General features: G+C 37.1%; 2 protein-coding genes across 2 annotated transcripts; both read right to left on the bottom strand.

The window, feature by feature from the left end:
• Positions 1–2,440: 2,440 nt before the first annotated feature.
• LOC132789658 (heat shock protein 27) lies at positions 2,441–3,376 on the bottom strand. The gene has a single exon (XM_060797833.1). It carries the CDS (start codon positions 3,180–3,182, stop codon positions 2,715–2,717), a length of 468 nt encoding a protein of 155 aa, XP_060653816.1. The 5' UTR covers positions 3,183–3,376; the 3' UTR covers positions 2,441–2,714.
• A 5,852-nt stretch (positions 3,377–9,228) lies between these two features.
• Positions 9,229–13,010, bottom strand: LOC132792838 (G-box-binding factor). The gene has a single exon (XM_060802341.1). It carries the CDS (start codon positions 12,617–12,619, stop codon positions 11,843–11,845), a length of 777 nt encoding a protein of 258 aa, XP_060658324.1. The 5' UTR covers positions 12,620–13,010; the 3' UTR covers positions 9,229–11,842.
• Between the last annotated feature and the right edge of the window lie 596 nt (positions 13,011–13,606).

Here is a 13,606-nt window from a genome sequence, read left to right on the forward strand (position 1 = left end):
TGTGCCAAATTTCCAAATATTACGCTTTTGAATTGATTATTATTGATTTGCGGGGAAAGATTGGAAACAAACTTGATCTGCGTGCAAACATAACAAGTGCTGTTGACATAAAATTATGTCTCTATCTCTTATAGTCTCTGAAATCTTGGAGTTCATACAGACGGACGGACGGACGGACAGACAAACAGACAGACACGACAATATCGTTGGCTGTTGACGATAATCAAAATTATACTACTTCAAAGGGTCAGAGATGCCTCCTACTGCTTGTTACATACATTTAAATGAAGCACAACGTTATAATACCCTTCTACCCTATGCGTAGCGGGTATAAAAATATACTGAAAGATATATGCTGATCTTTTATGTTTATCATAAAGTAAATTAGCGCGAGAGCCGCGCACAAGTGTCGCCGTTGTCTTAGGGAGAGAACGATGAGGGACTATTTTTAAGATATATCATCATCATCATCATTCACAATGATAATTACTTCAGAGCAACGTTTCTCCTCTCTCTGTTCGCTGTGCGTGCTGCTTGCATTGAACTTGATCGAATGCATTCGAAATGGATTGTGAATGTGCAATGAGTTCTTCGCCCCCAACATGTCTAAAATATAACTCAAAATTAATAATCATTTCAAATTCGCAATTACATAAAGCGCATCAATCATTAAATCAAATAAGCCGCTAACAATTGTTTTATCTTGGCTATAACATGAGAATTACACACACACACACACACACACACACACACATATAGAGACAGAGACAGCGACAGCTAAATTGTTTTTAATTAAAACTAAATACGTTCTCGAATGTGGAATAAAAGTCGCGTAGGTGTGGTGAACTCGCGAGTCTTTTACTTATTTGGCTTTGCCACAAACATGTTTGCTTTTTGTCGCTATTTGTTGCGCTGCTACTTTTTATTATAAATTTTATACATATATATAGTTAAGTAGCGCACAAAGAGTTGATGCGACCCATATAGGTGTAGCACACTACCCCCAGTCCCCAGTCCCCAATCCCCAATACCAGCCACGATCATATAACAAATGAATTATCTACCCAGTGTGTTCAATAAAGTAAACAACGAATAGGGAGAGTCGATCTGTCAATCGATACCCTCTATTGCAAATAAGTTGTAAACTAGAATACTATAACTTATAAAAAATATACTACAAAATAGGAAAGCTTTTTAACAACGTATAATAAAATGAGTAAGCTTCTTAATGTAATTCTAAATTAACGGTAATCTAATAAGTTAATCAAAATATTTATATTAAAAATATAAAATATAAATGAAAATACTTTAAAAAGAATATTATAAAATTAGTTTGCTTCTTAATGTAATTATAGGTGGACTATAAAAAAAAATGTATTAAGATAAATACATAATTCAAAGATATACAGAAAAAAATATATATATGACAGAAGTTAGCTTCTTAATGTAATTATGAGTTAACTGCAAAATAATACTGTAATAATAATAATACTAAATATTTTAACGATACAAGCAAATATAAATAAACTGAAATAAGTTAACTTCTTAATGAATTTATAAATTAACTATAATCTAATTTAATAACAAAAATATAAATTAATATTGAAAGTATACACAAAAAAACTAAAAAGAATTTTATAAAATAAGCTAGCTTTCTAATGTAATTATAAGTTAACTGTGACAAAATACAATAAGATAAATACATATTTTAGGGATAAACAAAAAAAATATACAAATAAAATTATTTAAGCAATTCCTAAGTTAATTATAAATCAATTTTATTTATATAATAACAAAATATATCAACGATAACATAAAATACAAACAAAATGCAAACAAATCTGTTAATCTATATTACAGGGTATTGTAAACTATCTAAATTGCTTGGCGACTTTGTTTAGCTATCATTTGATTGACAAATTGTTTGTCGAATACCACACAAAACAATAAAATGTTTTAAGGTTACACATAGAATGAACTGGCTAAACAATGATTGACCCATTGACGGACAGCTGTGAGCGTTTTAAAACGCGCACAAAACGCACCCAATCTGTGACTGTGGGTGTGCAAATGTTTTTTATTGAGCATTGTTTTTGCAAGCTGACCATTATGGTCAGCTGTCAGATGTATCTCTAGCGACTATTTGTGCGAGTTTTCTTGCAAAAAGTAAATAATAAAAAATAGAATCTATGTAACGTGTAGGTTTCTGTGACGTTCTACGCGAAGTGTTCCAGATTCAGACTTGTTGTTTATTGCTCTATTTACATTTTAACTTTACCTTAGTTGGCAGTTGCGGAAATTGCTCAAGGGCATGCTCTCCGTATAAACAATGCAATCGCAGCTGTCTAAGAATCGCATGTGGAAATTTATGTTGACATTTTCCAAGGCGTCTGCTAAAGAGGGAAAATGTATTTTTGAGTGAAACTGAAACGAATTGTTGTCGTTTTTAATAAATTAAACTTTTTTGTTTTATTTAACTACAAAATGTTTTGGTTAATTACAGAAAAAAGTCCAAAAGGGTATTCAGTTAATTCAAATGTAACTTAAATTAATTAAATTAATTTGTAAACAAATTGTAATTTCGAGTTTCGAGTGCTAAAATAAAAACAGAAACGCACAATAATGACTGATGCACTGGACTCCACCTGGACTCTGAATGACTAAATATGGCTGTGATTGCGACTTTGTTGTCTGTCGGTTGTGTTGTGTTCTTGTTAGTTGTTCTTGATGCTCAAATACGAGGGTCCCACTTGACGGACATAGACGCTGCGCTCATTCGTCAGATACGGCGGACAGCGGACTGTGAGAATGCCATCGGAGGAGAGCTCGGATCGGACATCGTTGGGATAATATCCACGGGGCAAGACGAAACGTTTGACAATGTGTCGACCCACGAAACTGTCGCCATCGCGACGCTTCTCGTGTTTGGCTTCCACGACAACAGTGTCTCCCGTTGTCTTGACTGTGATTTCATAGGGCTTGAACTGATGCACATCGACGTTGGCCTCGAAGCCATCCTTGCCCACCACAACACGGCTAAGATCGGGTGCGGATCCGACACGCGAGAGTCGCTTCCAATAGGGCAAATCCCAGTCGGCGGCTAAATCCCAATCGCGCCACAAGCGACGACGATAATCCCAATAATCCCAATCCGTGTTGTTTGTAGCTGGTACTAAGGCCATCTTAAGGCTGTCTGTGATTGTGGTTTTCGTTTTCGTATTCGATTTACTTGGACGCAGGACGCAGCAACGCGTTTCGAATTGAATTTACAACGTTATTCGACTTTTCCGTTTTCACCCGTTTCGATTCAGCGCGTTCTCTATGAAACGTCCGCACGCGATTTTAGCGCAAAGCCAATTAAGCTCGTCAGAGACACAACCAGCGCCTTTTATAGAACACAACTCACAGCTCACAGCTCAGCTCCCAAGCTCAACCTCAAGCTTCCCAGTGGGCTAATGACAACTGTGACGTAGCTGCCTGCTGTCTGTTGAGCTGGTGTTTATCTTGAAATTGTCGCCGCTTGTTTTGATGAGGCTGAGGCTGAGGCTGGGCTTGGTGGGTTGTGTTTATACCCGCTATCCATAGGGTAGAAGGGTATTATATAATTGTGTCTATGAAACGTATGTAAAGGCAGAAGGAAGCATCTCCGACTCTTGATCAACTATAAACGGTACAGCGATGTTCGTCTGTCTGTCTGTCCGTCCGTCTGTATGAACACCTAGATCTCAGAGACTATAAGAGATAGAGATATAATTTTTTTTCGACAGCATTTATTTTGTTTGTACGCAGATCAAGTTGGTTTGAAATGATTGCCACGCCCACTTCCGCCCCTGAAAATCGACTAAAATCGAATAACGAACGTAATTTTGAAGCTATAATCTACTTACTATGTGACTTAGTTGCTTTCGCTGAAAATCTGGTATATTTTAAATGCAGTAGTATGCGAATATATCAATTATATAATTTTGGTATATTTTTAGTATTTTTGCGGTATTAAGAAAAATACCTTGTTTTGCTTTGATTTAAAATTAGTAGAGCGTTTTTAGCCCTTGGTATATTTTTAGTATTTTGGTGGTATATTACGATTATGGTTTACTTTTATTCAAAATTGGTTGCGCTTATATAGACCTTAGTATATTGTTAATATTTTTGTGGTATATTAATATGGTATATTTTAAAATTAATACCGCACTGTTTAGATTTTATTCACAATGTGTAGCGGATATCTCAAAGTCGAGCATACCCGAATGTAGCTTTCTTACTTGGTTTGTTTTGCTTTGCTGTTGGCGGTGGGCCGAGAATCTCAATGACATTTCCTTAGAGGGGTGAACACAATGCTTCCGCGTATTGGAAAGCAATCAAAAGAAATATTTTCGCCGATCATCTGCACAATCCGTAGTACAAAAGTCACTCTCCCATAACAACTCATCTGATTTTTTGTTCAAGCTTAAAGTTCGCGCTCACTTTTTCAAGCGTTTACAAACTTAATTACGCAGCATTTCCGCTGCTGCTATTTTACTTATGAGTAGTCAGTCGATTCACAAATATGTCTGGCCCAAGCTAAATTAACAAATTTCTTTAGCGGAAATCCGAAAATAAAATAAAACAAAACGTCTGAAAACAAACGTCGCATAATTCTTTTCACTTTTTGACCAAATTTGGCATTTTGACTTTTAATGCGGATTTTCATTTTCAATTAACTCGAAACAGAGAACGAGATAGAGATAGAAAGATACAGATACAATATGTTATCTGCAGCATGTATTTCGGATTGAAACATTTGGTAGTCATAACAAAAGGCAATTTGTATACACGTAACATCGAGTTCTGTTCTGTTCTCTTGTCTGCTAAACGGCTTTTCGGCTATTGCCATCGATTTGCAGCAAAGATTAGCGACAACAAGCACAACAACAACAACAACAACAATGACAACGACAATGACAACAGCGACACATGAAAGATTGGCATCGAATTCAGCTCATCGCGAACATAACATTTATGGGCCTGACCTACCCTTCCCCTTCTCCTTCCCCACTCTACCTTTCTCACTCTTCTTCAATCAGCGCCATGGCGACAAATGTGATGGGGTCGCATTTTTGTATGTGTGTGTGTTTGTGTGTGTGACCCAACCCCATTTATAATTGTATTTTATGCTGCTTCTCATGTTTTTGTTGTTCTTGTTGCTGCTGCTGCTGCTGTTATTATTGTCATTGTTCTTGCTTTAGTTGAGATAGATAGATTTTGCCAATGCCCGATAGTAATTACATTGACAACGCGACAATTTACTATGCGAAGCTGTCTGCTGTGCTATGTGCCCTGTAACGAAGTGTTTGCTTCGATTGCAGAAGAGAACACACACACTTACAGCGCACTACAAACAAATTGATTTAGATGTTCATAGTATTGATCTGTAATAAGTAAGATATTCATTTTAATACCTAATCTCATACTAAATTATTATAGTACTCTACATTAAAAACAAAATATTAACAACTTACTTCATATCACAATACTGTTTGCAATTTATAGCAACTTTATACTACAAAGTGTTAAAGTTTTGCCTGCCTCAAAAAGTTTCATATTATTATACTAGAGTTTAACTAATTATCCTGCTTTTCAGTCTGTACATCACATCTCAGTTCTTACTCAAAAGATCAATTTGAAATAGGTGATTTATATTGCATTACTTTTTCACAGCCCGGAGATCCAGCTCTTGCTTTTAAGAAGTAATTTTCTTTTACCGAGTTGAAACGATTAATAATTAACTTCACATTGTAATATTCCAAAAATATTTGTAGCTTAGTTCACATTATAGCTCCAAAATATAAATAACTAACTGTATATAAAGAAACTTCACACTATTTTTTTCACAGCTTGTAACTCACAGATTAGTTCTTACATAAAAGGTGTCAATTCCATTAACCGACTGAAGAATTATAATTTAAAAATTATATTACTTTGCAACATTTAAAACTAAAACTATAACATTTATGACTATAACTATCTAAATATTTAACTGCATATTGTAATATACTAAATTACTTTTTATACAATATTTACGTCATAGCTACGCTCTTTCTCAGAAAATATTACTAATATTACTCCACAATACTTTCTCTAACAACTTGACAATCAAAGCCAAGTTCTCGCTCAAACGATGTATCTATTTGTAATAAGTAAATTATTCCTATTATCATTCTATACGCAATCTTTATTTATTATATTGCATTGTAAAACCTTCTTAGTATAATATTCTTCTTTAACTTTACATTACTCTACTTCCCACACAGTTTGTAAATCATACCTTATCTCTCACCCAAAAGCTGTTAATTCATTTCAAAGACTTCAAAATATGATTCAAAATATTTGTTTACAATCTCTCAATCAAGTACTTCTATTGTCATACTCTCTACTTGTATATAGCATTACATTACTTACTTTACTTTATATAATCTTCATGTTTTAATACTCAATTCTAACTTTACATTACTCTACTTTCCTCACAGTTTGTAAATCATACCTTCGCTCTCACCTAAAAGCTGTCAATTCATTTTACAGACTGTCTGCCTTCGATGGCCGCTGTGGGAGTTTAATTTATGGCCATCCACTCAAATTAGGAAGTAATGTTTGTGCGCTTGACACCCATTTGGGGAGAGGTAAATAAGTTTAGAGAAAATAATCAAAAATATAATTTATACCATCGACAGCAGCCGCATGAACTAAATTTAAAAGCGCAGCTATAAATACATTTTGGTGGCACGTTCGTTTAATGGGCTAATGTGCATTATTTATGCTGTGGAAATGAATAAAATAATGATGCCATGTTGTGCAGTGTAACCGTGAAATGCGCGCACACAGAATCTCGTTTGAAAATCAATGAAGTGCCGCAACAACAACAGCAGCAACAACAACAATGCAAACTAGTGACAATAATGCAATGTAATTATAGCTAAACAATTTTATAAGCAGCAGCACAAAGCAATCGACTAATTTGTTTGATTTTATGGCAAAATCAAATCAAATGCGAAGTAAAACGACCCCAGCGAACAATTCCAAAGGGTGTGGGTCTCCACCCTCAGCACTTTCTTTACGATTGCACAAGACCTTGTGATATATTTGATGCGCTTGAATCTCTCAACTGATTTGCATAGATCGGACAGCCCTTTGGCCATATGGCAATTAAAAAACAAAAGGAATTGGAAACCAGATTGCAGCTGTTGACAATGCTTTTCCTCGAGTTCAATTCCTAAAAAGAAAAAGTGAATGCAACCTGCAAGGTAGGTGTAGCTCTACTCTATTTGCTTGCAGCTAGTTTATTGCCACGAATGTTGGCTCATTTGCTCGCCACAAATTTGTCATCCAACGGGCAAAATGCCAGGGGCAAAACAACTCACCTCAGCCGCAGGCGAACATCTCGAAAGATTCTCAACCATTTGTTCGATTGGCGCAACATTCTACGTTTGTTGCTCGATTTTATGAGGCCGCGCGGCGCGTTGGACAAACACCTCCGCAAAAGACGCTAGTTTATTGGTCTCATAAAAAACTTAAATCATATTTTTACATGTGACTTCGGTAGTGTAGTGTGTATCAAACTAAATGCTTACGCTTATGAAATGTTAAGTTCTCGCATGTTAGCTGTCGACCCCAATGAAACAAATTAGCCAAACAGTGGCATAAAATCATTAATAAATGGAAAGGCAACACATTAATTTAAACAACATATATGCAAAAATATAATATGTGTAGCAGCTTAATAGAATTCGAAAACATTAACAAGTTATTCCAATTATAGTTTGCTGCTTTCATAATTTCTAAATTGCTCGCTCGGCAATTTCAAGCCGCCGCCTAAAAGTAGGCCATGCAAAATTAATAATTTCGCCAAATCACGTATACGCCGAGTGGTGTGCAGAGTTAATACGCAAAATTGTGTCAAACTAATTACCAGAAATCAATAAGCTACTACTGCACAATATATATTTTGGCAGAAGCCAAGACTCAAGTTGAGTGCATGAAATAAATTGTGGCCAAGTCGCTTACTTAAGCTAGCAACCACACAAAAGGGCAACTTTTCCTACTTTCTGCCCGGTACAAGCGAACTGAGGCGAAACGCGTCAGCGTCACCAGACGACACACTGGGCACACCGGGCAACACTGCAATGCGGTTGAAGACAGCCATGTTGGTGGCATGGTGCAACTTAAACTGTAATTGCCCGTGCAAAGAAGCGACCTCTACACAGCGTTCTCCTCCCCCTCAACCAAAAGGGAAAGTAATAAAGTTACAGTGCAGTGTGATCGACTATGAGATATCTGGTACCCAAGTTCAAGAAAACAAATACCAAAATGAATATGGCAAAAAAATACCGAAATATATATTTGGTAATTCAATTTATTGTTAGAATATACCGAAAAAATACTGAATCAATATACTACTACTAATATCACATACATTTTATATTATAAATTATTTAAAAGAAAAAGAAATCTGCAACAATATTTGGTATATCAATATACTACCAACTATAAAATATACCAGTAAGTAATATAGTACAAATAAACTCAAAGCAGTTCGAAATTATTGTTAAGGTATTCTAAATTAATATATCAAAAGAATAAATAATAAATATACTGAAATACCGAAAAGTATATTTGGTATATCAATATACTATTATCTTCAAAATATGCCAGTTTAAATAAAAACAAATAAACTCAAAGCAACTCAGTGTTATTGGAAAAATATACCAAATCTGCATATAAAAAAAATACTGAAATAGCGAAAAGTATGCTTGGTATATCAATATTCTACTACAATCGTTGAAATGTACCAGATGGTATCTTAAACCACTACAACTCAACTCAATGCATCTCGGTCTTGTTTTTAAAATATACCAAATAAATGTACCAAAAATACTGAAATATACAGTAACCCATAATTGGTCAACATACCAATTACAATTACAACTATATTAGAAATATACCCCATAAATTATTACTAAAATTAAATGCTTTAATATAACGAAAATTATATCGTGTATCGATATACAACTACTTTAAAATCATAGAATACAAAATATACCAGATTTTTAGCCAAAGCCATAGACAGACATGGTTATACCGCTTGGAATGCTAATATATTTCTGAAAGGGGGAAAAAAGGTTTTGCATACTTCCTTCGCCTTCGCACAAAGTTAAAATACCCTTCCACCTCTTTAAGTAGCGAGTATAAAAAGGGCAACACACCACAGCAACAAGACGAGAAACACGAATAAAGTCAGCACGTAAAAAGTTTCAGTTCACTTTGGGAAGACAACACAAAATACGGAACAGAAAACAGAAAACACGGAACACAACACGACAGAGAAATGAATAGAGTACGACGAGCCACGTTTCCTTTTGTCCATTCCGGTGCCTCTCTGGCACGCCCACAACGTATGCACTTGTTTGCATTTGAAAGATATATTTATAGGCGCAGTCAGAGTGGCCAAAGCAGAGCAGAGCAGAAGGGGGGAAGGGAAAACATGCCTGCTCTATTAGTCTATTTTTGTTGTGTACGCTGTGTGCTATTGAACCCAATAGAATTGCGATCCGCTTGAAATTGAAAGTAAAGCCGAAGCAGGTGCTCTTTGATGTTTGTTGGCAGCAAAGGAATTTTGCAAAAGGGAGAAAGAAGCTAAGCGAAGCGAGTGACAACTGCAGTTCATTTGGAATTCCGCAGACACATTGAAAAAACTGACACCTGAATCCTTGGCATATCCTTGGGGCCAGGATAAGCGTCGCAGCAGCAACCAGCTCATATGCATGCGAAAGGACAGTGGAAGGACATGCCATTTACTGTCCTCCTTTCTCCTTTTTTTTTGTTTCGTTTCTTTTTAGCAAAAGGTCACAAACTTCCAAACAATCCATTGCGCATATTTTTGCTAATACTCCACTCTGTCTTTTTTGCCGTCTTGCACTTGAAATTTTTGAGTTGACGTTTGGAAAATTAATGCAAGTGTCAAGTTTTGGTAGAAGGACAAGCGAATTGTCCTTGCTGAAGTGTCTGTGGCCCAAGGCGAAAATCTGTAAAAAGGGCAAACAAAATATGCGAAACATCGAGAGATATTTGTTACACTTTCATTTATTGAATTTCAAGTTAAATATGCATTCGATACGATACGATTTAGCTTTTCTGTTTTTGTATTTGTTTTTTTAATGATATGCGTTGCGTTTCTAAAGTATGTTTCGTTACGAGTTGAGTGTGTGCTTAGAAGAGACGAGAGACAAAACGCTAATTTAACAATTAACATTAGCTTTGCTCTATTTCTACGTAGTATGAGAACAAGTTTAAAAACGTTATTTTTGCTTTTGTTTTTTGCTTTTTTGCGCTACTTTTGTCATGTTTTGGGAGAGGATTTCAATATTTCCAATATGATTGATATTGATTGACATCAAGTAACAACTAGATACGAGTGTTCGACTGTGTGTGAGTGTTAAATATGATTATTTTGTTGTCACTTATAAAGCTATGCGTGTAATTCTTTATTTCAAAAGACTCGATAGAGATATATCATATTAGTCTAATATGTTTCTATTAAACTCTGAAAGTGCAAAACGTGTAGCAACTTGAATTACTTTACTTTACTTTTATTTTTTATATATACTATATCAAATTCTGTCTTACTTTGTATTTGGTTTTTGTTTTTCGGTTTTGCTAAAAACAACATTTAGAATACATTTAGAACACGGAAAATATTTGTAGAGTGTGTTGTTGTTGTTGTTGTGTCAAATCAATCAAATTCATTCATTTTAACAAGTTTTAACAATTGCCTTTCTGCTCAATTCAATAACCGGGACAAGGTCTGTAAATATTATGAGTCCTCCTCAAATAGTTTTTCCCCCTTTCGGAAAACTGAAACAGAAACAGAAGCTGAAATGAAAACAACGAAAAAAAAAACCAAACTCGCAGCCTTCGCTGACGTTGGCAAAACTTTTTCACATTTTGTTTGTTAGTTTTTCCTTTTTTTACCAAAAACAAAAACGAGAAATAAAAAAGCAAAAAGTCCCTGTGTAGCTGCTTTAAAGTGTTTGCCTTAAACTTGCTGTGTGTACGATTATGTATATAGTATATATATATATAGAAGTATATAAATATTTTCGATTTCTCTTTTTTGGTTTCGGTATCAAAAAATTCGTATAAAAAACGTTTTGCTTAACAAATTCTCTTTAGTTTCCGTATAAATTTGGTTTTTAAAAATTGTTTGCGATTATATTTTTGAATAATTTCACAAAAAATAATGTTCGGTGTGTTATTTATTTCAATTAGAATTCGTTGCTGCTGAAAAGCGGCTTTAGCTTTAGCTTGTTGCTCTTTGCTTTTGTGTTTGTGTTGTGTGTGTGTTTTGCTTTTGGCTCTTTTAAAGTTGACCACAAAATTGAGGCACGCAGCATTATGTAAATTTTGCGCACCGCTAAAACCAATATTAATGCTAATTTCTGTTGTTGTTTAATGCGAGAGAGAGTCGCGTGTGCCACGCCTCCATTGCTCCTTACTAGTAGGTAATGCGACCGAGGCGTGTTGCGGGCAACGTTGTTGGCTCCGAGCTGGGCAACTCGCCGCAACGCTGCAGCCAGTTCCAAGCCTGGCTGCAGAGCACACCGACTCGGGCCAACATTCAGAAGCAGTTGTTGCGACGCTTCGCCGACGTCGACGCCGACAGCGAGGCCGAGGCCGAGGCTGCTGATGCCAATGTCGAGCCGCATGTGGACGCCATCGATGCCGATGCGATTGTTGTTGTTGCACTCGCTGTTGCTGTTGTTGTTGTCGGTGCTGCTGCTGATGTCAATGCCGGCAACAACGCAGCCGCGTTCTATGATTTCTTTAGCTGCTCAGCCGCTCGACTGGAGCACTTTGAGCCACGCGACTTCTTCACAAGAAAACACGTAAGAAACTCGATGGGTGATGGCACCTTTTGCAAGCTCTCCTCGGAGCTGGATTCCGTGGGCGTGTGATGGCTGCCAGCACGAAGATTGCTGCACTTTGTGCGTCCACTTGCACTTGCCCCGCCGGCATCCATCTCCAGAGCATGGCGATAGTAATTCTTGCAACATTTCTTCGACAGATTATACATGCGCACAGTGCGATCGATGTTCTCATCGTCCTCTTCCTCGCCTGCTTTTAGGTTGAGTCCCATGCCGCCTACGCCCACATCGTGTGAATTCGATTTAACCATGACCAAGTTGGCAGTATTTTCCTGTTGTTGTTGTTGCTGCTGCTGATGTTGCTGCTGTTGTTGTTGCTGCTGTTGTTGCTGATGTTGCTGCTTGTGTTGATGCAGCTGTTGCAGTTGCTGTTCGCCTTCGAGCAATTGCTGCTGCTGCTGTCGCTTCTGCTCCTCATCCTCCTGCTCTTCCTCCAGATTATTCTGCGTATCATCGTAAAATTTGTAGCTGCGATAACGCGCATGTCGTCCCTGCCAATCACGGCCAGTCCAATCGGTGCTGGCGGGCAGCGACAGCTGAATTGTTGGCGTCCGATAATACTGTCGATGCGGATGGAAGCCCAGACCAAAGTCATCCATGTACGATTGCGTATGGATGTTGTCCAGCTCGTCGGCAACGCTCAGCAGAAAGGGAAGCGTCGACATGGTTTCCTTGTAGATTGTGCGTCGTATTTTGTCAACTCAACAAATGTGATTTGCTCTATTTAATATTCGTTTTTGTTGTTTAATTTCTCAAACTTGCAATTGCAGAGTTTTGTGCACAGTTTATTTACAATTTTCAATTGCTGGCCTCGTTTGTTTTCACTAGCTGGCTGAAAATGTGTAAGTATCTCTGTATCTATGCTATCACACATACACTGACACATACACACACATAGAGGGAAATAGAGACACACACAGATACACAGTGAACTGCACTTGTTTGCTTTTTACTTTGCTTTTTGCATTTACTTTGCTTTTTCTTTACTTTCTGCACTTTCTGCACTCGGCCTCAGCTGTTTTGGAGCTGACTCCGCTCGCAAGCACTGCACGGACTCGAAACTCAAACAGAACTGAACTGAAACCGAAAAAGCTGAGCACGACGAAATGCAATTTGAGCGTTGCACGAATGCGATTATGTTGCTTCATCATCATCATCAACAACATGCGGGGCCAACTCCTTCGGCTCTCTCTCTCTCTCTCTCTTTCTCACTGACTTTCTCTCTCGGGCAGTCACGCGCCTTCAACGAACACAGAAATACCGATGACGATGTTGCCACGAAGTGCAGCAGCAACAACAGAACAGAACAGAACAGAAAGAAAAAAAAACCCAAATAAAAATAGCAACCCCGAACCTTAACCCCTTCTCTTTGTATATGTTTTTTGTTACCTGATTTGGGTCTACGCTCGGTTTATGTTTTGATTTTGCACAGCGCGAGCAAGGCGCGTTCAACGCGGCGTATGCGTATTATTATTATTATTATTACTATGATATGCCTGCAGACAAAAGCATAAAAGACACGGCTCGAGTCGTGGATTGCCTTGAATGTGAATATGTGTTGAGCACAATTTCTAGCGCCTTCTTCGCGCCACATAGATTCTCATTAGTTTACACACAGCACAGCACAGCACAGCACAGAAAGTGGCCTCCAG

The sequence above is a fragment of the Drosophila nasuta genome, chromosome 3, assembly GCF_023558535.2.
Source record: "Drosophila nasuta strain 15112-1781.00 chromosome 3, ASM2355853v1, whole genome shotgun sequence".
In the NCBI taxonomy this organism is placed as follows: Eukaryota; Metazoa; Arthropoda; class Insecta; order Diptera; family Drosophilidae; genus Drosophila; species Drosophila nasuta.

Coding starts and splice junctions, on each gene's coding strand:
- LOC132792838 (XM_060802341.1), bottom strand. CDS start 12,619: ATGTCGACGCTTCCCTTTCTGCTGAGCGTTGCCGACGAGCTGGACAAC.
- LOC132789658 (XM_060797833.1), bottom strand. CDS start 3,182: ATGGCCTTAGTACCAGCTACAAACAACACGGATTGGGATTATTGGGAT.